General features: G+C 46.0%; 1 protein-coding gene across 1 annotated transcript in view; it reads right to left on the bottom strand.

Annotated features, from left to right (window-relative positions):
- Positions 1-27,713, bottom strand: part of COL4A1 (collagen type IV alpha 1 chain) — a 157,077-nt gene that overhangs the window by 73,790 nt on the left and 55,574 nt on the right. The window contains exon 2 of the mRNA XM_047852731.1: positions 17,997-18,056. Within this exon, the coding sequence (XP_047708687.1) occupies positions 17,997-18,056 (60 nt within the window). The remainder of the gene's footprint in view (positions 1-17,996; positions 18,057-27,713) is intronic.

A 27,713-nucleotide genomic window follows, 5' to 3' on the forward strand; every position in this document is an offset into this window, starting at 1 on the left:
CGTCCGGCTTCAGCTCAGGTCACGACCTCATGGTTCGTGAGTCCAAGCCCCTCATCAGGTTCTGTGCTGACAGTGTGGAGACTGCTTGGGATTCTCTCTCTCCCCCTCTCAAAAATGAATAAACATTTTTTTTAAAGAAGATACTTTGCTCTGTTTTCACTATCGCCAACCACCTTGAGATTTGGAGAGATGGCTTCCATGTCGTCAGCAAACTTGAGAAAGAGTGATCAGTGCACAAAACCTAAACAGCCTTAGAGGGTTTTCATGTTACCATAATGAGGATGTTATTCACCTGAACCTGGAAATGTATGTGGGTGTGTGACACAGCCCTGGAAGTGCGTGCATCCTGAACAAAATCGGGACACATAAAAGTCAGGAAGTGCCACAATCTAGGTCAGACATTTGTGTGTGTGTGTGTGTGTGTGTGTGTGTGTGGTCTGTGTTAACAATAAAAATGAAAAATGCAAAAGAAATGCCCTGACAATAATCATCATAGTTAATAACATGAAAGACACGCAAGGTATCGGTCAGGTTTAACCTTCAGAAAAATTGCCAGTTGTCCATTAAGAAAAATTTTTTTTCTGTTTTTTCTTTAAAAATGTAGTTAAATGCAACTATCAAAAGTAGGTTTTATGTGTGTCCCTGCTCCCCAGCACCCAGCACAGACAGCACATAGTAGGTGTTCACTAAGTATTTTCAGGAGTGAATCAGGAAACGCCAAATATTAAAGATTCCAAGGAAAGGGGCACCTGGGGGGGCTCAGTGGGATGAGTGTCCGACTCCTGGTTTCAGCTCAGGTCATGAACTCAGGGCTTCACGGGTTCGAGCCCCGCATCGGGCTTCACGCTGACGGTGCAAAGCCTGCTTGGGGATTCTCGCGTTCTGCCCCTCCCCCACTCATGCTGTCTCTGTCTTTCTTAAAATAAATAAACTTAAAAAAAAAAAAGATTCCAAGGAAATAATATAAACCTACCAAGAGGACACGGGGTTAGAGATCTGGTTTCCAAACTTGACAGAAACACGAGGCATGGTTGCTCTGCTTTGGGGCACCTCCTACAGTGAGGGCACTGATAATGCTGTATATCGGGGAGAACCCTGGCCAACGAGCCAGAGACTGTGTCTGTAGCCCCAGCCCCTAAGACTCTCTGAGAATCAGGCCGGCCGGCCAGAAGATGGGACGACTGAGTCACGCTGGATCCTGGAAAGGATCATACCGTTGGGTATTCCCTGACTTCCCGCTGTATTCAACACTGGACCCATGATTCGTGGACCAACCTGGTCTGGCTGTTGTTTATTTAAATACACATATTTTGCACTTACTATCAAGATTTCTCAGGGGTGCCTGGGTGGCGCAGTCGGTTAAGCGTCCGACTTCAGCCAGGTCACGATCTCGCGGCCCGTGAGTTCGAGCCCCGCGTCGGGCTCTGGGCTGATGGCTCAGAGCCTGGAGCCTGTTTCCGATTCTGTGTCTCCCTCTCTCTCTGCCCCTCCCCCGTTCATACTCTGTCTCTCTCTGTCCCAAAAACAAATAAACGTTGAAAAAAAAAATTTTTTTAAAAAAAGATTTCTCAGCCCATCCAGTCGACTGCATTTCCTATAAAAGCCACACAGTATTTTAAAAGAGAATGAAAAGGCAGTGTCGCCTTTTTCCCTTCCCAGTGGTCACGACCCATGAATTATCTCACTCTTATTTCTGAGGCTAAATTTGACAATGGGAAATAAAGATTTTTTGGGTATTGAAAAGATAAGGCAATTTGTTTTTCTTTTTTTTTAAGAAATTCCTCACTTATCTTATGAATAAGGTTTTTTTTTTTATTTTTCCTCAATGAACACATCTGATATTCATTCTTTTCCAGCTCCGGACACTCTGTTTATTCTCCCGAGTCTGTACAGTCACCCCGTGCACCAGCCCCAGGGCCCTGCTCGCAAGTATCCGATAACACACACGTGTTCTGTTTCCTCATCCTCCGACAAAGCTGCCTGGCCGTGCTGCATTGCTAACAATGTTCTCCCCCAGCACGCGGCAATAATTTCAAGACATCATTAATCATACTCAGAATCTAAAAGATAAGAGCAGTTCCAAAGTGGCTGAAACATGACAATTCCATTTTGCCCATATAATGCAATGCCATACTGGGAGGGCCTGAGGTTTCACAGAACCCACAACTCGCTGACCCTCGTTAACTTGGAAAAAGGGGTCAGATCCATCTGAATTAGTAAATAACTGCAGTTTAGCCTATTTTCAGTAAATAATTCTTCCATTCCATTTACTCCATATATTCAGTAAATAATTCCATTAATTCTTTTAAAACATAGAGAGTTACTCAGGGAAAGAAATGAAGCAAGATACAGAAGGGTGTTTGGGGGGTCAAGATTTTAAATTTTTTTTTTCAACATTTATTTATTTTTGGGACAGAGAGAGACAGAGCATGAACAGGGGCGGGGCAGAGAGAGAGGGAGACACAGAATCGGAAACAGGCTCCAGGCTCCAAGCCATCCGCCCAGAGCCTGACGCGGGGCTCGAACTCACGGACCGCGAGATCGTGACCTGGCTGAAGTCGGACGATTAACCGACTGCGCCACCCAGGCGCCCCTGGGGGTCAAGATTTTGATCTGACAACTGAATAGCTACGAAAAGCGTACAAGTGCACCATCAGTACAAAAACCACGGTGCGGAATTAACGCAACAAGTAACTACGTCTTAAATACTTGAAAGCAGCCTTCCCTGAAAAGGTAGGGTCCCTTCACCACAGGGTTGGTCACAGAATTGGCAAACCTGTCTCCAAAAGATAACGTGGAGATTATTTTAACCCAATAGCCAAATTACAGCAAAATTGTAAGTTAGTAGAATCTTATTTAATGCCATTTTCACTCTATATATTTTTTAGAGGTTTCTAAGGTTGCATTTACAAGACAGTTTCTTGCTTTTTTATTCTAATTACTTAATGCCAATAGACTAAAATACTACGTCCTTTGGCTAGGAGACAGGATGCAGAAATCTGCCTAAATTGCATTACAGTTTGTAAACTGGAAAAATTAATGTTCTCATTAAAAAAAAAAAAAGATTACAGGCACGCCTAGGTGCCTCAGTTGGTTAAGTGTCCAACTCTTGATTTCGACTCAGGTCATGACCTCACGGTTCGTGGATTCGAGCCCTGCATCGGGCTCCGTGCTGACAGTGTGGAGCCTGCTTGGGATTCTCTCTCTCCCTCTCTCTCTCTGCCCTTCCCCTGCTCCACTCTCTCTCTAGATAAATAAATAAACTTAAAAAAAAAAAATTACAGATTGTGGAGTTCAACGTGTGACATTTTACCTTGTATTCCATAACTAAATTTTTAAAGGATCAGTTACAGGATGGATGGCCCCGAGTGTAGACGTGACAGAGAAAGGGAGAGAGGGGTGCAGGAAGAGGCATGCCAGGCCACACCTGCTGCCAGGGCCCCTCTGCTCCACACTCCAAGGGACGTACAGCCTCCCACACAATGACCGAGGCGACTTCTCCTTGACACGAGGACGCTGGTCAACCAACCACCTAAAATGGCCTCCCCTTGTCCCTGCCCCAGACGTAAAATGGCTAATTTTGTAAGATTTCCGAGATCCCATGGGAATTTCTAACCAATGGGAACCCACCAGGCATCTTCAAGAGAAGAAAGAGGTTCCAAGCTCCATGCTTCTCTACAGGAAGAAAGAGCACCTTTTTTGTCAGAATCAGATGAAAAGCTATCATCTGACAGTTATTTGTGCATGTGTAAACACCGAGGTTGATTGCTGTGGTGCAGAATTTCTGAAGAACAAATACAGCAGTGACAGGCACTGGCCCCATTTCGGGGCTCGTGAGGAGTCTGTGGATGGCTGGGGCCATGGCCCACCCGCTTTCCTGGGCCCCTGGACTCGCTCTTTAAGGGCCAAGCCACCTGGGCTTCCTGGCACCACCCCCCCACCATTGACAGTCCTGAATCAGGGAACAGGCATTGTTCTTGATGGAGTGAAACAACCACAGCTGAATGTCTTAACTGCCGAGTAAGCGACAAAGGATTTGCTTCTGAAATGAGATTACCTACACTCCTTCCAGAACTCATACTCAATACGTGACGGAGCACAGGACACCCTCAGGAGAGGGGGCTGTGTCAGGGGCAAAACATTCAATGGGACAGAAAATGACATGTGTACCTTCCTATCCGTCGTGGAGCGAAACAAATTCCTTTTTAAAAGAACAGAAGTTTATGCTGATTCGAAAGGGCACATGCACCCCAATGTTCACAGCAGTGCTAACAGCAGCCAAAGCATGGAAGGAGCCCAAATGTCCATTAAGTGACAAATGGACAAAGAAGATGTGGTGCATATGTACAATGGAGTATTACTCGGCAATCAAAAAGAAAATCTTGCCATTTGCAACAACGTGGATGGAACTAGAATGTATTATGTTAAAAGAAATGTCAGTTAGAGAAAGACAAATATCATACGATCTAACTCATGTAGAATTTAAGAAAGAAAACAGATGAGCATAGGAGGAAGGAAGGGAAAATAAGGTACAAACAGACAGGGAGGGAAACCATAAGAGACTCTTAAACACAGAGAACAAACTGAGGGTTGCTGGAGAGAGGTGGGGGGGGATGGGCTGGATGGGCGACGGGCACTGAGGAGGGCACCTGTTGGCATGAGCCCTGGGTGTCGTATGGAAGTGATGAATCACTGGGTTCTGCTCCTGAAGCCAAGACTACGTGGTATGTTAACTAACTTGGATTTAAATAAATAAATAAATGGAATTTTAAAGTACACACCCTGAGTAGGTCGCTTTGCTCGAAGCATCATTTGGTGTGTAGGATGGCCCTTAAGGTCACAGGAAGGCACCTGTTTCACTGTGTGTTCTACTGTGTGTCCCTCAGTGAGGCAGAGAACCCGGAGGGGACTATGTCCCCAGAGTCTGAACAGCCCCCTAGGAGGGGAATTTTAACGGTAAATTTTCTAAGACAGACCCTTTGGGGCAAGAGTACAACTTCATCAAGGCAAGAGAGTGAGGTATGAAAGGAGATTAATGGCTGTTGCCAGGAATGTTTTCACAATTACGATCTTCCTCACTCCTGGGGCTTGGTACCTACCCCAGAGCAAGAGGGGACGCGTGACCCACTGTTGCCAGGCAGGGACAACCACCACCGCAGGTCTTCTAGAAAGTCGCACGTGACTTAAGCACCGGCCCCTGGCCCCAAGTTAGATCTCAGAAATACAGAGAACCGAACAGATTAGCAAGTGGAGAAAGGAAAGGCAGCGAGGAAGCCAAGAAGGCCTTCGGAGCCACGGGAACTCTCACGCGGGCACCTCGAGCTCTTTCAAAGCGGAACAGCGGGAGAAGAACCCGGAGGCAAACAGGGCTCAAGAAACTCACATTTTCACACCAGCAGGCTCGAAACACCCAGGCTGAAGGCTACACCAGATACAGCCGCCGAGCCACCATCCCCCTCCTCCGCAGACCCCCGAGCAAGCATTCGGCACGGCGGAGACATCAGCCGGTAAAGGGACAAGCCGCTGGGGGCCTGACCTTCCTTCGCGCGGACTGACCGGGCGTCCTGACATTCGCCACACGCCAGAGCCCCTGCTGCTCACACGGCAGCTCACTGCAGCAAGGTCGGCAAGGGTGCAGCACCGAGGGGCCTTCGGCATTTCCGGGGGCGGCCTGCCCACATTTTGACCCAGATATCCTTTCATGCCCAGGGGCCGGTGCTTCCTTTTGGAGATTTCGCCTTGGAAACAGAATGACCGTCTGGTTGAGAAATGTGCACCCAATCACAAGACCACGGGGCGCACACAGCTGGCAGATCTCCTCCTCATGTGCACACATGCGTATATATGTGTGTGTGCACGTGTCAGTGTGTGTGTGCATGTATGCACACGTGTGCACATGTGTGTTTGCATGTGTCCGCGCATGTGTGCACTGTGTGCACACGTGTCTGGGTGCATATGTGCACATATGTGCACACATGTGTGTGCCCCGCTGTGTACGTGTGTGCGTGTGTGCACGTGCGTGTCTATGAGTTCGTGAATGCATGTATCTGAGCACATGTGTGTATGTGTGTGCATGTGCATGTGCATGTGCGTGCGAGTGCATGTGTGCACCGTGCTGTGTGTGCATGTGTGCCTACGTGTGTACCGTGCTGTGTGTGTGCATGTGCACATGTGGCTCACACGCACATGAACACAGACAGGAGGTGAGCAGGAGGCAGGCCCCAGGAATGTGTGCCATGGGGCTGGGGAAGGTGAACGAGGTGTTCCTGGGCAGTGAGCAGACAGGAAGAGCAGGAAGCAATGGGAAAGAACTAGAAACCTGTGGCGGGAAGGAGGGGGAGAACCAAATTTCTAGAAAGAAAGACAAAAGAGGCACCTCGTGCCCACACAGCGAGTTGTGAAAGCACAGCCCCCCACACACACAATGTCATGTGCTCAGAGCCCCCAGAGGGAGCCCCACGCCCTGCGAGGCCTCAGCTCCTGTCCTTGCGGCCCCAGACCCACAGGGGCCCAAGGGGCAGAGTTCCTGGGCACAGGTCAGCCATCTAATGTCCACTGCTCTGCTTCATGACTGCAAATCATACTTTAGAATACTATTCTTAGCTTTTACTGGAAGCTTTTCCCGCAGCCAGAGAGCACTTCTGCCCTGGCAGGCAAGACATTCAACAAGCTGCCAGGTGACCGTCTCTGGTAAAGAACCGCGCGCCCCACATCCAGAGGGGACACAGAGCCCCGGAAGGCAGGACGCCCCCAGGGGCCCTCCTGACACTGCGGGGTCGTGGCCTCCCTGCTGGGCTCCCAGGGCACAGCCTGTGTGGTCTCGAATCCGCCAAGGAGGTGCTGTTCTCCACCCGGCGCCTCCGTTCTGGGCCTGAGCCACCAAACGCCGGCAGCACACCGGCCAGGGCCAGAGGGTTCCTCAGCGATGCTTACAGCACGCCCTGGACCAGGAGAAAAAGCGCTGTGTCCCAGTGCACAGGACAGCGTGGCCTCCTGGGCCTCCCAGGCCTCCCGGGTTGCGAAGCAGACAGTGTGGGAACGAGCTTCGTCTGGGTTCCTTCCACCCTCGTCCCTGAAACACAGACCAGACCCGAGGCGGGAGGCCCAGCCTAAGAAAACAATAACTCCCAAGGGCTCACGGAAGGACACACATTCTGCTTCTGGCCAAACCACTTTCATGAAACTGTGTCCCTTAAAGATTTGGGGTCTCACAGGTGGAAAAGAGAAGATGAGATGGGGATGTGGGGGGTTCAGTAGCCCACGGCAGTCTCCCAAAGTGTCCAGTTTTCCACCCCAAATCTGAGCAGATGTGAAACACTGGGGGTCTAAGCCTTGTGCCCCGAGAGTGCTGCCTGAATTTGAGGTGCCTGCTGGTGAAAAGCTGGGTTTGCCTTTCCCTGACCCGAGACCCCAGCTCATCTCTGGTCCCCGGGGGGCTCAGTCTCACAACCCTGTCTCCCCCAGAGCTGGTAACAGAGTGTTCAGTCCAGGGTTTATTGGTGCTGTTGCTTGTTTAACACTTCCCTCTTCCGTGAGCCTGTGTCATGCCTGTCCTGCTAACCACCACCTCCGGCCATCGGCACACTGCCAAGTGGAACAGAAGCCCCCAGAACGAAAGGCGGATGGGGTGGGGTGGTGGACGTTGTTTTCTGGCTCCAACTGCTCACTGGATCTACTTATGGGTAGACTTAATTCCTTACTTCCTTAACCAATCTTCCAGGGAAAGCCATTTCCAAATCACGCACATAGCCAGACCCTAAAGGTCTCAGAATTCACATCAACTTACAGCACAGATTTCTTGCCTAGAATCAGTGAACTCACACATGGCCCTCATGTGCTATGATGGGACATCCATAAAATATGTCCGGATAAAACCTCATGATCACATGGGATGCGTGTAAGAGATTCGTATCTGTCTTTATTACCAGGAGCACCTTACGTCCCTTTGGAGGCTGGTCTGTAAGCACAGGGTCCGCACAGCCTCATGCTAATGAAGGAGAACCCCCACCGAAGGGCTTTAACTGGGAATGAGTTCATGGTGGCCTTGTAGCAATCAGCCAAGACTCATTCATTGTTAGCTCCCCGGATTCCCCTGTGAAGAAATGGAGAGTCAATGAAATTTCGGGCCAGATAAGCATCGTGCATTTGCAAAACCATGTGGTTAACCAGAGGAGGCAGCTAAGCCACCGGGGAGACGTGTTCGAGCCATACCTTTAACGTTTCTAATGGGTTTGCCAGAGGGAAAGAAGACACGGGGGCACCACTTCCCGGGGCGATCTGCTTTGCTCGTTACCGCTGACTAATTCTTCCTTTGTTTAATTGCACATTGTGCTGAACCACTTCACAAGGACGAGGGTTCTGCTAAGATCATTTTTGCGGGTGCCGTGTCCACGCCCACACTCCATAAGCACTTCACATCATTACGTGCCATCTAGAGACATATTCGCAGTGCTCGTGTGTTCCATGTTCAGCGACAGAAGTCCAAATGCCCCGTTCGCATTTATCAGGGCCTGTTTTAAGTTGCCTTTGATCTTGAATTAAAACACACAGTCTCATTTGGCTCCTTCAAATAGAAAGCCATGGTTCCTGACAACCAATGTTTCCTCAGCATCCTATTTACAAAAAAAACAAAAAAAACAAAACAATTTTTCCCCATCAGTCATCAAGACTAGGGCTATCAGGGCCCAGCATCATGACGACAGCGCCCACTCGCTCACATGAGGTGTTCTAGGCCTTAAAAGTCACAGGACACAATATTGCATTCAAGACATTGAATTCCTACTCCTCCTTCTAAACATGGAAACAAGATCAAATCACTATTTTTAAAGCTGTGCTCAATGAGGTGTGTTCCAAATAGAGGTGCAAATAGAAAAACAATGTAGGTTTAGGTTTTTTTTTTGATGATTGTCATCTATCACGAGTTTCACAAGCCCCAGAAGCACATGACAAAGGGCAGACTTTATGCAGCGGAGAGAAACAGACAGAGGGGTGCAAGGTGGGAGCGCACAGCCCGCGTCCCTCCTGCGCTAGGGGAGGCCAGTGGGTACTGAAGTGGTGAAACATCCATGAGACGTCCATGGTGGGGCTTGTGTGCAGAATAAGATAAAGCCACTTAACGTGGATCCGTTTTCAGTGACTCCCCTCTGGAATACTGGTAGTATCTTAACCCTGGGATTCAAACACAGTTTTTAAAGCTCTTTGTTTTCAAAGCACTATAAAAAAGACAAAAGTAGGTGAATGTGGGAACCCATGTTGATTCTCACGAGGACTCTGCCAGATGAGTCATGTGTAATATGTGGAAATAGGAACCATCTGGAAAAAATCTTGGCATTACAAGACACCACAGAAAACATGGAAAAGGAAAAGAGGGTGTATTAGCCCACATGATCCGCTAACCGGAAGAGAAGGAACATGCCATGGGACCCTGCGGCGAATACCGATGGCTCCCAAAGTGATTAAAGTAGACGCTTGGGTGTTCGATCCCTCATGTGGCAAAAATAAAGGACATTTCTCAGAAGTTCCCCTTTTACAATATCTAGAACAGGGACAGCTGGCTGGGGGCAGGGATGAGCCTGGACAACGCCTGTAATTACATGCACATCAGGAAGAGCAGTTCACAAAACCCTGTAGCGGTATCTGGGCTGCGTAAAGAGAGAATTGTTTCCCCTTACGTTTTAAGGGATAAGGATTCTGGAAATGGGTGATGAAATCAGGACACTGACTAGAAACTGGATGTATTTCCAGACAGACCTCCCAAGTGAGCCATCTCATTTTTCCTCCACCAAAAGCATCCAAAAGCTACAAACATGCCTCCTAACAATGGTTCTGCGCTGAAAACATCCTAACGTCTCTTTAACTGAGGCTCTGGAGAGCTTCTGGCACAGGTGTAACCGGTCAGCGTCTTTGGCCTTGCAGACTCCACCTGGGAAGAGGGGTCTCCACATCTCTCTATATGTCCAGGAACCCTCCCGTAGCTGGCCCCCCCAGCAAAGCCTGTCCTCATAACCCTAACCCTTCAAACTCAGCTACTGCTAAGCAGACACGTGCGCATATGTGACACGTTCAATTTCCTGAGTGCTTTTGGGCACAATGCCTTCCATGTGCCCCTGTAGCAGCCCTGGGAAGCCACAAGTCAAAGGCCACCTTCCTCTTCCTGAGGGTAACCTGGTCTAAGTAACTGCATGAGATACACTCAGCTCATGGTAGATGGTGGAGGTCACACCAGAAGGAAGGCTTTGATTCAACAAAACATTCTTCCCTACAGGCTGCCTCCCATCCGAGAGATAAAAGGGTCTATGACTGAGCACATCCGGGGAACGGTACGTCATATGCCTCCCATTGAATGCTCACAAACTTATTAAAGATCCTAAGTCATTAAAGCTGATGCTCTGGCCCGGAAACAACAAACAAGCATTTAGCCATAACTCAGTGTTCCCCACACTCATTTGTCCTTGGAACATTTTCCCTGTTCCATCCCAAAGGAAACATCTATTAACATCTCAAGATGCTCTGAGACTCATGTTTTGGGAAGGGCCAAACTACACATTGCCTTTTAGAAATGCTCAAAACACTGATAAAAATAAAGATACCCAATCAGTCTCAGTAATACTGGAAGTAATTTCAAATACGCTAACCACAATTTTGTTAAATAAACCTCCTAATATTTTGTAGTAAGTAGCACTCTCTTCTGCATTTTGACTTTATAGATTAGATTTCAAATCTTATGAGTAGAAAAATGTATTTTTTTTCAATATACTGGATTTTAAAATTCTCCCTGATCCAAATGCAATGCAATGCCTCTCACAGAGTAAGTGCTTTGTAAATAAATTGTCGTTATTATCAATAATTCATTACTAGTAGTCCAAATCAGTTCATTTATCTAGTTTCAAAGATTTATATAAAAATATTTACTTTCATTTACTTGAGGAAAACATTAACGAGGGATAAATATGACACCGTTAATGTTTAGAATGATGGTTAATATAATTTAATTTATGAGAAAGGGATTTTCAATACCCTGACAAAAGAATAATAGAAAGATAACATATAATATATCTATTATTTTATGCTAAGAGTGAAAAGAGGGCAACTGGTCATAATATAAAGTACAACATACAAAACACCCTATTATTTTTTATTTCGTAATGAAATCATGGCTAAAAATGTCTGTTATTAGCCATGAATAAATTAAAAGACCAATGAAAGAAATATATAAATAAATTAAAGACTGTTGAATTCCCAAAAAATACTAACACAATGTAGTCCCTGTCTCAAAAAAGAATTTCACTTAATACGGAAACACTAGTAAACGTGTGCCCCACGGTGGTGGTCGTGAGAAAGTGAGACCCTTCGTCGTAAAGGTGACTGAGGTCCTGAGGCATTTCTGAGGGCTGTCAGGGGCACGGGCCGGTGTCTCCAGTTCCCAGCAAGCAAGGCCTCTGCCAACAGGACCCGATGGGAAAAACCAATGTAAAAGGGCACACAGAATCAGGAAGGCGGGAAAGTGTTGCCTGTTCTCTTGTAGTCAGACATGATTACAATCAGCGCGTTCTTTACACTTTTTCCTTATGTACCGTGTGCCCTTGAGAGAAGGACCCTGAAAATGCTTGTTTTGCTCTCTCGCAAGGTACCTGACAAAGTAACGGCTGAGAAGTGCGTGCTGATTGATTGACTGCCACAACTCTGAGCAGCCCGTGGAAAACAGAGACAAGATGGCTTTTCCCAGATGTCAACGGGGCCATGAATAAGCTGATGACCCTAGTCTCTGACTACATCCAGAATGTGTAAGAAATGTGGCCATATTTACCTCCTGGGAAATCAAGGAGGCGTGCCCAATACATAACAAAGTCACTCCCTTTGGACCAGGGTGACAGATTTCCTACAGGACAGAGAATGCACCAGGACTTCCTGGAGGAAGGGGTCCTAATGCTGGCCAGAGAAACCTCCCTTCCATACGCCCTCCCCTCAAGGCTTTATTCTGAATGCCGTATGAAATGAACATCCTCCGGATGGGAGCGAATGCTGGTTATTTGGGCTGGACTTCCCCTAACCTTCCTCAGGTGGGGAGCGGGACTCGGGATGTGGCCACACGACCTCTGACCTGCTTTGTGTCACAGACAAGGTGGCTCCCTGTGCTTATTTGTTTAACCCAGTGGATGCTCATCTGGAACTGGAACTGGGAGGTCTGCCCGTGGTCCCAAAGGAATACGTCCATTTCTCTGTGGTTCTCCAGCAATCTGTTCCATCACCACTGCCCAGAGAAAGGCTTTGGAAGGTCCGCTTTCCTAGGCAGGTGGCCAGCAGAGCAGCATACCCCACGTGGACTGAGTTTTAAAGCAATGGGAGCTTGCTCAAGACTTCAATATTCTGAACCCCGAATTCCTCTCCTTGGGATCCCCCAGATCAAGATCCTCTTATCCGGAACAATGGAAACTGAGAAGTGCTCTGACCAGTGCCTTGCCTTATATTCCCTAAAAGAGATGGGGCCAGTTCAGTGGCTCTCAATCCAGAGCGATTCTACTTCCCCTCCACCCACCCCACCCCCCCGCCCCCTGTGGAAACATCTATCTGGCCAAACCTGGAGACCTTCCGGTTGCCACAAATGGGGGAGAAGGTGCTGGTGGCATCTGGTGGGCAGAGGCCAAGGATGTTACTAAATATCCTGCATGCAAAGGAACCCCCCCACAACAAAAACTAGCCCACCCAAGATGTGAATAGTGCCAAAGTGAGAAACCCTGGATTCACTGGTTTCTTCAACTATAAAACAAATATAAGAAGAAGAAGCATTAAAAAATTCAGCACTGCGCCTGACCCAACATAGATGTTCAATACACATCGACCCTTTTCCTTGCTCTGACATTCCAAAGCCAGGATTTTCCTCTTCTGCCGAGATCGGCTGTGAATGGGCAGACACTACAATTTAATGTCAAGATGTAGACAGACAGGTTTATATGGCGGCCCGATGTGGGATATTTATTGACTGCATGACACACATATGGGAACTAAATGGCTGGCGAAGCCCCAAACCATCCGCCGTAATAAAAGAAAAGAGTGTCCCGCAAGAAGAGTGACGCAAACTTCCTCCCAGATTTCCAGGGCCCAACACAGAACGCCTTCCAGATTGGCCAGACTCCTCCACCCTTCCAAATCAGATAAGGCACCCATTTCAGCCCAACAGAAATTCCATTTTCAAAGCTCTCTGCTTTGCGGGTGATCTGGGGCTGTCCTCGCTGATGATGCATCACACTGTGCAGGACCCGCGTGCGGAGTGGGGCTCTGACTCACAGTCTACCCAGCGACCACAGGACACGGGGCTTCTTTCCCACGCTGCTGGCAAGCAGCGAGGCATCAGCAGGGTAGAGTACACGGAGGAGACACCCACACAGTTCTTGTTAGTGACAGAAATGCCACAATTCTGTTTCATGAAGACCCTGCTTCAGACCGTGGTGGGGAAAGCCCCTTCCCAGAGTCACCCAATTAGGAACCATCAGGCCTTTTCAACAATACGTTTATCAACTGGCCACAAGAGGCATTTTCTCAGATGAGTGTGGGTAAGCTCTGTGTGTGTCCTTATGCCTGTGAGTGACCCTGCTCCCTAGGCAAGCATGTCAGGCCCATGAGTGGACACAGAATACGTCTGCACCGCACTTCACCGGGAAGTGGTCCCTTTTTTCGCAGCCCCGGGCCACCTCTGGGCCGCGGGGCCGCTCCTTTCTGAGAACCGGGACACCTGTTTTCTCTGCACCCCCTGCGATTCGGCTGCTTGCTCCCCACTTGGCTATCTGCCTCGTCTGCACACCTCTCACCCCTGGTTTGGTGGGGAGCTCCCTGTCTTGAACGCTGCGGGGTCGCGGAAGAGAATGCGTGTTTTACATCAACAGGGGCTCCCAGGGCCAAAACATCTGAAGGACTTCTTCTGTAAGCTCTATGTTGGCAAAACACAAACGGCCAGTTCCCAAGCAGACGGCAATAACTCTTCGGAATGTGCTGCCTTTCCTAATATCTCACGGAGTTGCGAAAAGCAGGTTCTCAAGCAAAAGAAGAGCTCAACTTTTGTCTGTTTCTGAGTAAGCAAGCATTCAAAACGCTAATCAGGTTAAGCAGCCACCGTTCCCACAGGGCTGAGGCCTCCGGAGGAACACCAAGCCACCGGTACAAACCCGAAGTAATTACCTAAGAGAAAGCACCTGAAGATACTCGTGCCAGCCAGGGGAGTGGGGAGACAAACATCTCCGAGGGCCCCTGACGTCCTGCGAAAGCCTCGTGAACGCAGAGCAAGACGCCCAGGGTTAGCCTGATGACTGAGATTAGAACATGCCCAAAGACCCCCTACATTGACACTCACTTATGGCAACTGGAGAATAGAAGACATTCTGCCCAGGAATGACATCTCCCTCAAACACGGGACTTAGCCAGAAAAGGTTTGGCAACTGAGACCGGAGACATTCCAGGGTCCGCCGGTGGATTCTAAGTAGTCAGCATGTGAAAGTTTTCCTCGAGGAGACGTGGAAAAGACATGTGTCAGAAACAACGATTTCCACATTTCCAAGGCGGCTGACACTCTGTCCCACTTAGGTAACTTTAACTGTCTCAGAGTTATGTGGCTCCTACTATCCTATTTTTAAAAAACAGGTCAAAATTCATCTGACTTGCAGGCATTTGAGAATAGCAAAATAACTCAGAGGAGAAGCAAAGCCATCCGGCAGGAGCTCCAAAGCAGGCCGGTGATCCAAACTGCTAGATCTAGGGGCTGTGATTCGACACCCTCGGCTCATTTTGCATTTAAACCCCGTTAGCATGCCCAGGCCTCACTCTGAGAATGGGCAGGGGGCGATGGCGGTGGAGAAGGGCCAATTCCTGTCACTGACGTGCCAGCTGAGAATAAAATCCTCTGTTGTCTGACCTCGGGATGGGAGAGGGAGGGGAGGGGAGGGGGAGGGCATGACAGGGGGAACCACGTCTGAAATCCCGGCTCAACCACACTTCAGGTATTCCGGGTCATTAACACTGACCGACATCAGTTTCAAGACAATGAGTGGAGGTTAAAATGTTCTCTTTCCATGGGGGGCGAGGGGGAAGGACCTCTTCCTTGGTCATGTTATGTGAAACGTGGGGCCTGAAATATTTGTGCTCAAGACACATCTTCAATTTTTGTTGAAAAGACGTAATACTAAACCATTTAGCTAGATTTCAAGGGGCCTTCTGAATCCATTGGAAAATTACAGTCTTCTAAAAGACTAATTCAGAATGGTTTAACCTACAGCTTACAAGTATTTCATTTTAAATAGTCTTGTTTTAGGGATAAGATAAAAAATCCCAAGTGGGCAGAGACAGGGTGCTGAGGGGCAGGGCCGGCCAGGAAAGGTCACGGAGGCCCTGGATCCCGGAAGATGTCTGGTCTGCTGGCTGGGAATCTTCTTGATGGTCAGCAAGGGGGGAGAGCAGAATTCTACTCTTCCCACCCCACCCCCAAGGGGGCGCTCTGTGGTTTTCTGATTTCAAGGCTCAGGCTGGTCTCAGTGGGAGGCTCGCCTGAGACCACATCACAAGAAAGGGGCACAATCTAATGGCACATCTTCACCCTCGATGCCTCCTCCCTTTGACCGTCCAGTGCCCAAGTGGGAAGCAGGCATGTTTCCTTGTGGAGATAAACACAGACCTGGCCTCACCTGAGTGTACCAGCCACCTCAAGGGTTCCCTCAATGCTCAATGGTTTCCTCGATGCTCGCTTTTGAAAAGAAATGTCTAAAGACCCTTTCCTTGCGGGGCTGGGTGCTAGATGCTGGCCGTGACTCAGAGGTGACCCCCGCCTTCTCTAAAGATATTTAACCAAATCCGAACTAAAGTGAACCAAGTCCCTGAGTAGCTGTTCTCAAGTCACGGAAAACTCAGCCAAAAATACCTGGAAAGCTATATCTAGATTATTCTGCCTGGTTACATGTTATTAATGGGTGGATTTGGGGTAAAAATGAAAATGAGTCAGGCTGGAAAGCATATGCATGGAATAGGAAGTCTGAAAAAGCAGAGCCGTTGGGGGTGGGGGGGGCACCACCGGAGTCTGCAGCTGCTGGATGAGAGGGGAGATTGGGAAAGTGGGGGGAATGGACTCCGCTCTCTTTGAGAGTGAGACTCGTTACCGCCACCTCCCCTCCAGTTCCTGATGCTTTAAGTTACAAGAAAAACACTGTGATGTTGATACAGGCCTTCAGTTCCTATTTGTTGACATAGGAAAGTTCTACTTTTTATAGTTTTAAGAATGTCTTTGTTAGCTCAGTGTGCTTATGTGTAAAACTCAAGTTAGATCAAAGGAAAAAAGAAAGAGACAGAGAGAGAGATTCCTTGTGGTATGAACATACTTTCCCCCACTATAAAATAACTCTTGCAAATGCACACTGGAACTAGCTAGAAAAACTTCCCAAATAAGAAAATGAACAGACCATGAAGGTGGATTATAGTTGATATGGTTGATAATGAAAGCTATCAATATATTTTCACATACTGCATTTGTTCAAAAAACTATCCAGGGGCACCTGGGTGGCTCAGTCGGTTGAGCGTCCGACTTCGGCTCAGGGGATGATCTCGCGTTTCATGAGTTCAAGCCCCAGGTTGGGCTCTGTGCTGACAGCTCAGAGCCTGGAGCCTGCTTCGGATTCCATTTCTCCCCCTCTCTCTGCCCCTCCCCTGCTTGTGCTCTCTGTCTCTCAACAAATGAATAAATGTTAAAAAAAATTTTTTTTTTTTAAAACTATCCATTGGGGCTCCTGGGTGGCTTAGTTGGTTAAGAAGGTAAGCGTCCAACTTCGGCTCAGGTCATGATCTCACAGTTTGTGAGTTCGAGCCCTGCGTCAGGCTCTGTGCTAACAGCTCAGAGCCTGGAGCCTGCTTCGGATTCTGTGTCTCCCTCTCTCTCTGCCCCTTGCCAGCTCACACTCTGTCTCTCTCTCTCTTTCTCTCTCTCTCTCTCTTTCAAAAATAAACATTAAAAAAAAAACACACACACACACACACAACTATCCATTAATACTGGTACCACCAACTATGAGTGTATTTAAAAACTAATAAGAATGTTGGTACTTTAGCAAGTAGCTAAAAAGAAACCAAACCATTTTCTGTACAGTAAAATTCTCTGAATTTCAAGAGTGTGAGCTTGTGACCTGATAAGCCTGCAGCAGGCCATGAAGTAGAGAATGGACATCCAGGCCTGGCTGACACCCTCAGCGCCCGAGGAGCAGACAGTGGTCCATGGGCCTCCCTTGCTCCATACACCCCCGCCTGCCTCGGGCCCCCACTCGTCACAGGCCAACTGGCTTACTGGCCATGTCTTCTCATGGCCACACCTGATGTACAGAACCATGCAGTTTCAGGGTGCTGCACTGTCCCCGGGGAAACCCAGGCAGACACCCTCTCTCCAAACAACTGAAACGCACAGATTGATTGCCCTCCAGAGAAAAGGATTTACCCAGGTCTGTGACTCTTAAATGACAGGCAGGAACACTTGCTTAGAAAAATATAATTCAATTTACATTTGGGGAACAATAAATATTTACTGTTTTTGTAAATAATTCTGGGTCAGTGTGGGGTTAAAAATACTGATCTGAAGACTTTAGGTGCAATAGAAACTTTTTCTGTTTTGAGAAACGTGTTAAGTTTCATTCTTACACATGGGTTCCAAAGAATACTACTGACTTGACAGGTTTTCTGCCAATACACGTGTCCCTTCTTGAGTCAAAAAAGGAAAGAAACCAAATCTGTTTTTCTGCATTAACTGCCACTAATTATCACAGTCTTTGGGGAGCTGCTGCTGAGATCCCCTAGACATAATGTTAAGCCTGGTTTTGCTTCATTTGAATCACTCTGGGGAAATTATCAAAATAGTAAGTAATAAGGCTTTAAGATGAACTGCTGATGATTTGGTTAGGTTTAATGCAGTTTTTCATGATTTCCATATCGATGGCAATTCAAAACAAACTGTTACCATTTAAGTTTTGGCCACTTACCTTCTGTCCCTTCACTCCATGGCAGTCACACTTCCCGCAGCCAGAGCCAGCACAACCGCCCTGGAAGGAAGAGAAAAACGTCTTTAAATAGAAGAACTCTTGCAAATTGAGGTCACTTTTTGAATTGAAATGATTTTGGCATCTTCACCTATTTATGGGAAACGTCCTACCCCGTTATGAGGAGTACGACCTCAAAATGTGAGATCTGCACTTGCTCTCATGGGGTTATCATGTATGTAGCCTCTGGCTCCTCTCTCTTGCCCTCATAGATGAAATAGTAATCCTGGAGTAGAGCAAATCAAAGCATTACTTGCTCCACAAACTGAAGGCTTCTATTTATACTTCTTGGAATCGCCTCTCCAGGGATGATTTTAACAGGGCATCACCCATATTTGCAAGGCTATGATACTGATTAAGGAGTTTCAGACCAGAGACCAGGGAAACTGAGGCCCCAGGAAAGCAGAGTCCATGCTTTGTCCTCCAAATTCCCAAGGACACACAAGTATGCAAAAAATGTTTGTGCAAAGAGGAAATAAATGAAGCAGCTTATTTTAAGCCCAACCTTAAGAGAACTGATTTTCAATTCAGTTAAAGCTTGAATGAAAAGAACCCAAGCATGTAATAAAAGCTGGAGAAGAGGAACATTCTCCAGAATAGATCACATATTAGGCCACAAACCAAGTCTCAACAAGTTCAAAAAGATTGAAATCATACCATGTATCTTTTCTGGCCACAATGCAATGCAACTAGAAATCAACCACAAGAAAAAATCTGGGAAGACCACAAATACGTGGAGGTTAAATTACACACCACTAAACAATGAATGGGTCAATCAAGAAATCAAAGAAGAAATTAAAAAAGTACATGGAAACAAATGAAAATGAAAGCATGATGGTCCAAAACCTTCGGAACACAGCAAAAATGGTTCTAAGAGGAAAGTTTACAGCAACACAGGCCTACACCAAAAAGCAAGAAAAATCTCAAATAAACAACCTAATGTTACACGTAAAGGAGCTAGAAAAAGAAGAACAAACAAAACCCCAACCCAGCAAAAGGAAGGAAATAATAAAGATTAGAGCAGAAATAAATAGAAACTAAAAAAACAAGAGAACAGATTAATGAAACCTGGAGCTGCTTCTTTGAAAAGATCAACAAAATTGATAAACCTCTAGCCAGATCCATCAAGAAAAGGAGAGCAAATCTAAATAAAGTAATTAATGAAAGGGGAGAATAACAACCAATACCACAGAAATACAAACAATTGTAATAAAATATTATGATATAATATTAATTCTATTAAATCATTATATTAGGACATAATATTAATATATTATTCCAATAAAACAGAATAGAATAATATGCCAACAAATTGGACAACTTAGAAGAAATGGATAAATTCCTAGATGTATATATAATCTACCAAAACTGAAGCAGGAAGAAATAGAAAATTTGAACAGACCAATTGCCAGAAATGAAAATGAATCAGTAATCAAAAAAAACCCAACAAATGAAAGTCTGGGACCAGCTGGTTTCACATATGAATTCTACCAACATTTGAAGAAGAGTTAATACCTAGTCTCAAACTACTCCAAAAATTAGAAGAGGAAGGAAAATTTCCAAATTTATTCTTGAGACCAGTATCATTCTGATACCAAAACCAGATAAAGACACCTCAAAAGAAAAGGGGGAGGGAACTACAGACCAATATCCCTAATGAACATAGATGCAAAATTCCTCGACAAAATATTAGCAAATTGAATCCAACAATACCTTTAAAAAAAATCACTCACCATGATCAAGTGGGATTTATTCCCAGGATGCAAGGGTTGTTCAATACTCACAAATCAACATGATATATCATACCAACAAGAGAAAGGATGAAAACCATACATTCATTTCAACAGATGCAGAAAAAGCATTTGACAAAGTACAGCATCCATTCATGATACAAAACCCTCTGATACCTCAATATAATGAAGGCTAACAATGAAGCAGCAGAAAAAGAAATTAAGAAAATAATCCCATTTATAATTGTACCAAAAAAATAAAATAAAATACCTATGAATAAACTTAACCAAAAAGGTGAAAGAAAGACCTGTGCCCTGAAACTATGAATCACGGATGAAAGAAATTAAAAACAACACAAAGAAATGGAAAGACAGTCCATGCTCATGGATTGGAAGAACAAATATTGTTAAAATGTCAATACTACATAAAGCAATCTACACATTTAATGCAATCCCTATCAAAATACCAACAGCATTTTTCACAGAACTAGAACAAACAATCCTAAAATTTGTATGGAACCACAAAAGGCCCCAAATAACCTAAGCGATCTTGAAAAAGAAAAACAAAAGCAAAGGTATCACAATTCCAGACTTCAAGTTACATTACAAAGTGGTAATAATCAAAACAGTATGGTACTGGCATAGAAACAGACATAGAATAGAATAGAATAGAATAGAATAGAATAGAATAGAATAGAAAGCCTAGAAATAAACCCACAATTCTATGGTCAGTTAATCTTTCACAAAGGAGTAATGAATATACAATGGGGAAAAGACCTTCTCTTCAACAAATGGTGTTGGGAAAAATGGATAGCCACATGCAAAAGGATGAAACTTTTTTTTCACCATACACAAAAATAAACTCAAAATGGATTAAAAACCTAAATGTGAAACCTGAAACCACAGAAATCCTTGAAGAGACAACAGGCAGTAACCTCTCTGACAACAGCCATAGGAACATCTTTCTGGATATGTCTCCTGAGGCAAGGGAAATAACACCAACAATAAACTATTGGGACTACATCAAAATAAAGTTGCTGCACAGCAAAGGAAACAGTCGACAAAACTAAAAAGCAACCAACTGAATGGGAAAAGATATTTATAAATAACATATCCAATAAAGGGTTAGTATGCAAAATATATAAAGAACTGATATAATTCAACACCCCAAAGAAACAAACAACCCAATTAAAACTTGGGCAGAAAACATGAACCGACATTTCCCCAAAGAAGACATCCAGATGGCCAACAGACACATGAAAAGATGCTCAACAACATTCATCATCAGGGAAATATAAACCAAAAAACTACAGTGAGATATCACCTCACACCTGTCAGAACAGCTAAAATCAAAGCACAAGAAACAGCAAGTGCTGACAAGGTTGTGGAGAAAAAGGACCCCTCGTGCGCCTTTGTGGGAATGCAAACTGGTGCAGCCACTGCAGAAATCAGTATGGAGTTTCCCCAAAAAGTTAAAAATAGAACTATCCCACAATCCAGCAATCGCACTTCTGGGTATTTACCCAAAAAATATAAGAACGCTAATTCAAAGGGATACATGCATCCCTATGTGTATTGCAGCATTATTTACAACAGCCAAGATATGGAAGCAGCCCAACGGTCCATCGATACATGAAGGATAGAGAAGAGGTGATGTATACATACGGTGGAATATCATTCAGCCATAAAAAGAATGAAATCTTGCCATTTGCAAAGATGCGGATGGAACCAGAGAGTATAATGCCAAGTGAAATAAGTCAGAGAAAGACAAATACCATATGATCTCATTTGTAAGTGGAATTTAAGAAATAAAACAAACGAGCAAAGGAAAAAAAGAAAGAGAGACAAAGGAAGAAAGAGACTCTTAACTACAGAGAACAAACTGATGGTTCCCAGAGGGGAGGCGGGTGGGGGAATGGGGATTAAGGAATACACCTGTTCTGATGAAAAACTAAACTAAACTAAACTAAACTAAACTAAACTAAACTAAACTAAACTAAACTAGCATCCTATAAGAAAAGAAAGCTGGAAAGGAAGGGAACTAACGTGTTCAAAATTTGCCATCATCTTATTTAATCAGCTGACGGTTATTTTGAGGTAAGTGCTACTACTATCCCCACTTTTCAGATGCAAGAACTGACTTTGGAGCTTGAATATAACATGCTAGGACAAGGTTGAAATTAGAACCCACCACCAACTTCCATTACATAAAACTGCCAGCACATTAAGAGATAAAAGTATGAAGGTGCTTACGCACATTCGCAAGTTCCTTAGACAAACCCAAATTTTAACCCAAGATAGACACAGGTATCGGAGACAGAATGGAAGGGGGTGTGACAAGAAAAACTTTAGTTAATACGCTTTGTTAGAGGCTGTGTATGAAGTCTGAGATACAATGTGTGCTTCAATTCTGCTTCAAGAGATCATTTCTCAAAAAGAAAACAATACTATTAATAGAACTGTGATCACGTGAAGTCTGTTTCTTGAACGATATCCTCAAGCCTTAGCCCTGTTGCTGTGGAGATCTTCTGCATAAAACAACTACATCTGGGGATATTTATTTCATAAAGTGAAACCTGAGCAAGTGCCTCCAAGACAGTGAGCTGTTATTAATTTTATATTTTGGAAATGGGGACAATTGACCACAGTCCAAACAGACTCCGTAGATGATGGTCTTTCTCTTTCCCTGACTCACACGTGTGGCAGTCATCAGCGTGCAATCTCATAACCTCCTAACATCCTACATCAAGCCATGTGCACAGTTTTGCTTCACAATCTGGGTTTTGGTGACCACTCAGAGTTTTCCAAAGACAGGAAGCCAAAATCTTAAGCCTGTGCTCCAGAAGGTTCATCCAAAATGCCCAAATCCAAGTACTCAGAGACCCAAGAGATGTTCCTAACAACATCACCATCTCCTGCCTCCTCCCCACATGACGGGTGGCTGCACCCCACCCGGGCTCCCACAGTGGGGTGACAGACCTCTACCGAGACACCTGTCCCATGCCCCTCACAACCCTCTCCTCGTCTGCCTCCCCAGGACCTGAGAACATTTGGGGGGCAGGCCCAGAATCACACCAAGCTTGACACAGACTGTATCTCATCTGAGACTACACGGGTTGTAAGACTCACACCAAGAGATAAAGAATAGCACGGATTACACAATGACACATCATCCATCGTGAAGATATACTGGAGCTTCAGACTTAATGCATTAATAAATGGGCATCTTGGAACTGAGGAAATAGAGCAGTGCCTACCCAGTTACTGTGGGCTTGCTGCTGGTGGTGGCCATTTAACCAACCTTAAATAACAGGTGCAGAGAGCAATCCAATGACACGGGTATATCAGCTCCCAACATATAACTGCCTAACTAACAGCACTGTGGGTAAATACTCCAAAGAGGAAACTGGGTGAGGAGAGTGGGACCGGCCAGGGAGGAGGGGGCTCCCGGGGGTGCTGGGTGAGCCCCCAGACCAGGACAGGGTGCCTGTCCAGGACAGTCGCTAGGGCTCTGGATCAGCCTACCCGCGCCCCCCACCCCGTCCCCCACTGCCGGCTCCCAGCCCAGCCCTATAAACTCCTGCTCCTGAACCAGGTTCAGGAACACGCCTCTGCTCTTTAAACTCTGCTAACCCCCATCCCACTCCTACAGATGCCAGAAGGGAAAATCACCCAGGCTACTCATTTATCTGGTAGGAAAGAGAGGTCCACCTACCACCCAGGCTTCGTTGGCCAAAACCCAACAACAGCCTGAAGCGGGAAGGCGGGCTTTTCTACTCCCAGCTCAGTACGGTTTCTTCTAAACTCCAGATTAGGCAAAGCATCATGTGGCTGAGGCAAAAATGGCTATTTGGTCTTTCTGGGTTTTCTCTTCTGAAATGTTGATAAAATCTCAGAAGCTTATCTCCGTTCAGTCTGAGGAAGTTATAAACATGAATTTCCTGGAACTGTTCCCTTCAGCTCTCAGCAAATGCTTTAATTGCAAGGGACACCAGATAAGAGGTTACAGGGCCACGACTGTGGACGCTGGGGTCAACGTGCTTCTGGTGCCTTTGCTACAGAAACACAGCCAGCGTGCATGGGTAAACAAATGGCCAGTTTTATCCCGGGCAAGGCTGCGGGTCATGACAAACTCTCAGGGCAATCTGAGACAAGAAATACAGGACTAGAGCCTTTATCACGGGCTCTATTATAGGAATAAGAGATCCCCACCCTGCCCCCACTACCTCATACTGTATATCAAGCAAAATTAAAAAAAAAAAAATCCTAGACAAAAGACATTCATGGCTCCTTTCTACTTTATTCTTGTAGGAAATTTTTATTACCAGTGCTGGCCCTACAAGGCAATTCCAAAGGACTAATAATTCTAATAATACCTAGATTACGGTCAGCCTTTCAGAACAAAAGGCATTTTTAGACCATGACTTTTGTTTCACTTTCTGGGTGGCCTAGCATTTTACGTAAATGGCCCTATTAAAAAAAAAAACTAATTTTTAGACTAAGAAAATTAAAAACTGCATGTTTACTTTGCTAACTAAAATCTATTTTGCTTTTTAAAAAGTTTTTATTTATTTATTTAAGTAATCTCCACACCCAGCGTGGGGCTCGAACTCATGACCCCAAGATCAAGAGTCTCAGGGTCCTCTAAGCTGGCCAGACGCCCCTAAAATCTGTTTTGAAATATCACTCATTCTGGTTCTTAACATTGTCGGCACATAATGGCCCATGCTGGATATCACCCTGGCACATGAGGTATTTTAGTTGTGATTTAAGGGTATGCTGCTAAAAAGAATACCAATGATGCTCTAAGGACCCCTTTTTTTAAAAAAAAAAAAGTTTATTTATTATTGAGAGACAGAGAGAGAGCAGGGGAGGGGCAGAAGGAGAGGGAGACACAGAATCTGAAGCAGGTTCCAGGCTCTGAGCTGTCAGCACAAAGACCGATGCGAACCCAGGAACAGCCAGATCATGACCTGAGCCGAAGTCGGATGCTTAACCAACAGAGCCACCCAGGCACCCCTCTAAGGATCCCTTTTTAATCAGGTGTAATGCATGATTTTGAAATAGCTAAATAAAGTAAGAGCCTTAAGTAATGTACATCCCAACTCTCCGCTGTGAATCACTAAGTTTAAAAGGGCAAATGAACTATGTAAGTTACTCGGATCCAAAATTTCACTGGTGACCCACCTAACATGTTAAACATGGCGTCGCAAATGTCATGATTTCCTGAGGAAGCACATTTTGCATCTGGGCCTTGCAGCAAAATCATGGTGTGCAGGGATCTCACCGACTCCAACAGCTCCCTACCGGCTGCACGTCGAGGGAGTGGACTTTATGAGGGCTGCTCATTTCTACCAGTGTCTGGAACATATCGGGCCCCATCAACTAGCTCCCATCCATCTGTTCCAGATTCTAGAACGGGAAGAATCTGTACCCTCTGTGAAGTACTCCTACTTCTTTCTTGTGCCTTTCCCCTCACTGGGGTGCAAGCATCGAGTAAGTCAGCTCCAAGTTAGGAGGAAAGCCTGTGCTTTCCTGCTGAGCAGTGCTCAAACCAAGAGGTCACGGCTGAGGAAGCTGGTTAAAGACGTTCTCCACTCGAACATGGGGAATGTGGCTGAAGACCCCAAATTCTTGGTCTTTGGGGGCTGTGGGTCTTGGTTTCTCTTGCAGAAGTGGGATCTCCATGGCCAACACTGGGCGGGAGGGCACCTAGACACGGGGAGAATAGAATCCCAGCCAGCTCTCAGGGGGAAAACATCATATCTATACCCCTAACCCCCTAACGGTGCAGAGCAACTTAATGAAAACCACGTCCCTCTTGACGATCCCCCTGGCCTCTTCCCGGCAGGACCCACAGCCAATAACCCACCATGGGATTGTAAGAAGTTACATCCAGTGGGAGCTGAACTTAATTAACTGCATTTTAAACAGAAAAAAACACATTTGTTCTAGATGGAGTCTGGCAGACAAACGTGTCCACACACAACTTCAGTGGCCACTTTAAGGGCCAATTAATGATAAAATTTGAAAGCGACGGTACAACAACATAGCCTTTAGAACAACGGTCTCTTCTAGTCTGTTCCAGTCTCTCTTTTTTTTAATATTTTATTTACTTTTGAGAGAGAGACAGAGTATGAGCAGAGGAGGGGCAGAGAGGGAGGGAGACACAGAATCTGAAGCAGGTTCCAGGCTCTGAGCTGTCAGCACAGAGCCCGACGTGGGGCCCGAACCCACAAACCGCGAGATCATGACGTGAGCCAAAGTCAGACGCTTAACCGACTGAGCCCCCCAGGTGCCCCTGTCCAGTCTGTTTATACATTTCAGGACATGACAAATTAATTAATATTATATACATTTTCTTTCATGCCCCAATTTCCAGCATGAGTGCTATGAAGTACGTTAAGTTCTAAAAATTCCCTAAGATTTAGGATTTGCAGTCCTAGTGCCAAAGAAGGAAGGAGATCATGGAGGTCAGTGACTCTAGCTTGAAATGAAGCCTATTTCCGGCCCTTCTCTGAGACCAACAGGGAGGTCTCCTCAACATTAAAGTGACTTCCCTATGGGAATGCAGGGAGGGGGGAGGCTCGCGGATTCAGTTTGGAGAGCGCCTTTCTGCTTAACCGAAGGATGCCAAGTGCTCTGCGTGTGTGTGCATGCACGCGTGTGTGAGTGGGGGGTGAGGGGTGTGGGTGAGAGACAGAGTGCAAGCCCATACATACGCTCGGTCCCACTGATCTGCCAGCTGTGACATAACTTTTTGCAGGAAGGCATATTCGGAATGGGTTTAACAATGAAGTCCTCCATTTCCCCGCTTCTTTCCTGCTTCTGATGGAAGGTAGACCTTTGACATCACTGCTTTCACAAGTTTTATGTGTTTCCCATCCCACCAAATAGGGACATGTGGACATCTGCCAAGTCTAAACAGCTTATCTTTCAAATTCCTTTGTACATTCCCCATGCTGTGCAAAATGTCAGAATAGTTTTGTGGTGATATTACCATCCCGATTTTCTTCCTGGTTGTAGCACTTCTTCAGGGAAGCTTTGGAATCATTATCCAACCAAAGAAATATGTGGAGACAAAGGCATGTATTTCAGAGCTGCTAGGGCAGAAATTAAAGGTGTGCAGGAATGAACAGTGGGGCTCTCCTACCTCCCCCCTCCCCCCACCATGGGACTGTCAAATGGGACAGATGCTGGACGACTGTTCGGCAGTGTCTCAGGGCCTGAACATACACACGGGGGCTTTCCTAGATGATTCCACGCCTGGCATGTGCCCCACAGGTGTGTGTGTGTGTTCACGTGCATCGCGGGGACATCATCGAGAGACATGCTCACGCGCAGCTAACCACATTTCCCTTATCACATGCTACCAGACTTTGATCTTTGCCATTCCGTTATTTTTCGTTCTATTTCATTACCAGGAAAGTGCTGATGTGGTCAATCAGAGAGGACCACCAAAAGAAACGCATCAAGAGTCCACCTTCTTTTTGGACATTAAAACATCGTAAATGCTGCTTACTGCCACGAGGTTCTGCAAAATGGCCCTCCACACCTCCACGCACCCACTGCCCAGACGGGACAGCCCTGAAAGAGAACCTTAACTCTCAGAAGAACACACACTGGTCCCGCTGCACTGACTTCAAGGACAGGTGAAACTATCCAGGGTGAAAAAGTCCGAAAGGTGGGGGGTCACCTAACCCAGGGCAGTTCCTGGGTGCCGGACATGGTCTCTGCTTGATGAGTCGGGTGTCTACACGGGGCAGGGGTTCCCATTTGCAAAAGGTCCCTGAGCTGGGAACTCACAGTTTTTGTACTTTGTTGTATTTCAATCAAATCAGATAAAGCATATTCAAGAATGGTCATATTCAGAGGGAGCCCTTTACACATGGGCGTGGGCGACCACAACACGGGGGACCCTCACACACAC

This window comes from Prionailurus viverrinus, chromosome A1 (genome assembly GCF_022837055.1).
Source record: "Prionailurus viverrinus isolate Anna chromosome A1, UM_Priviv_1.0, whole genome shotgun sequence".
Taxonomy (NCBI): Eukaryota; Metazoa; Chordata; class Mammalia; order Carnivora; family Felidae; genus Prionailurus; species Prionailurus viverrinus.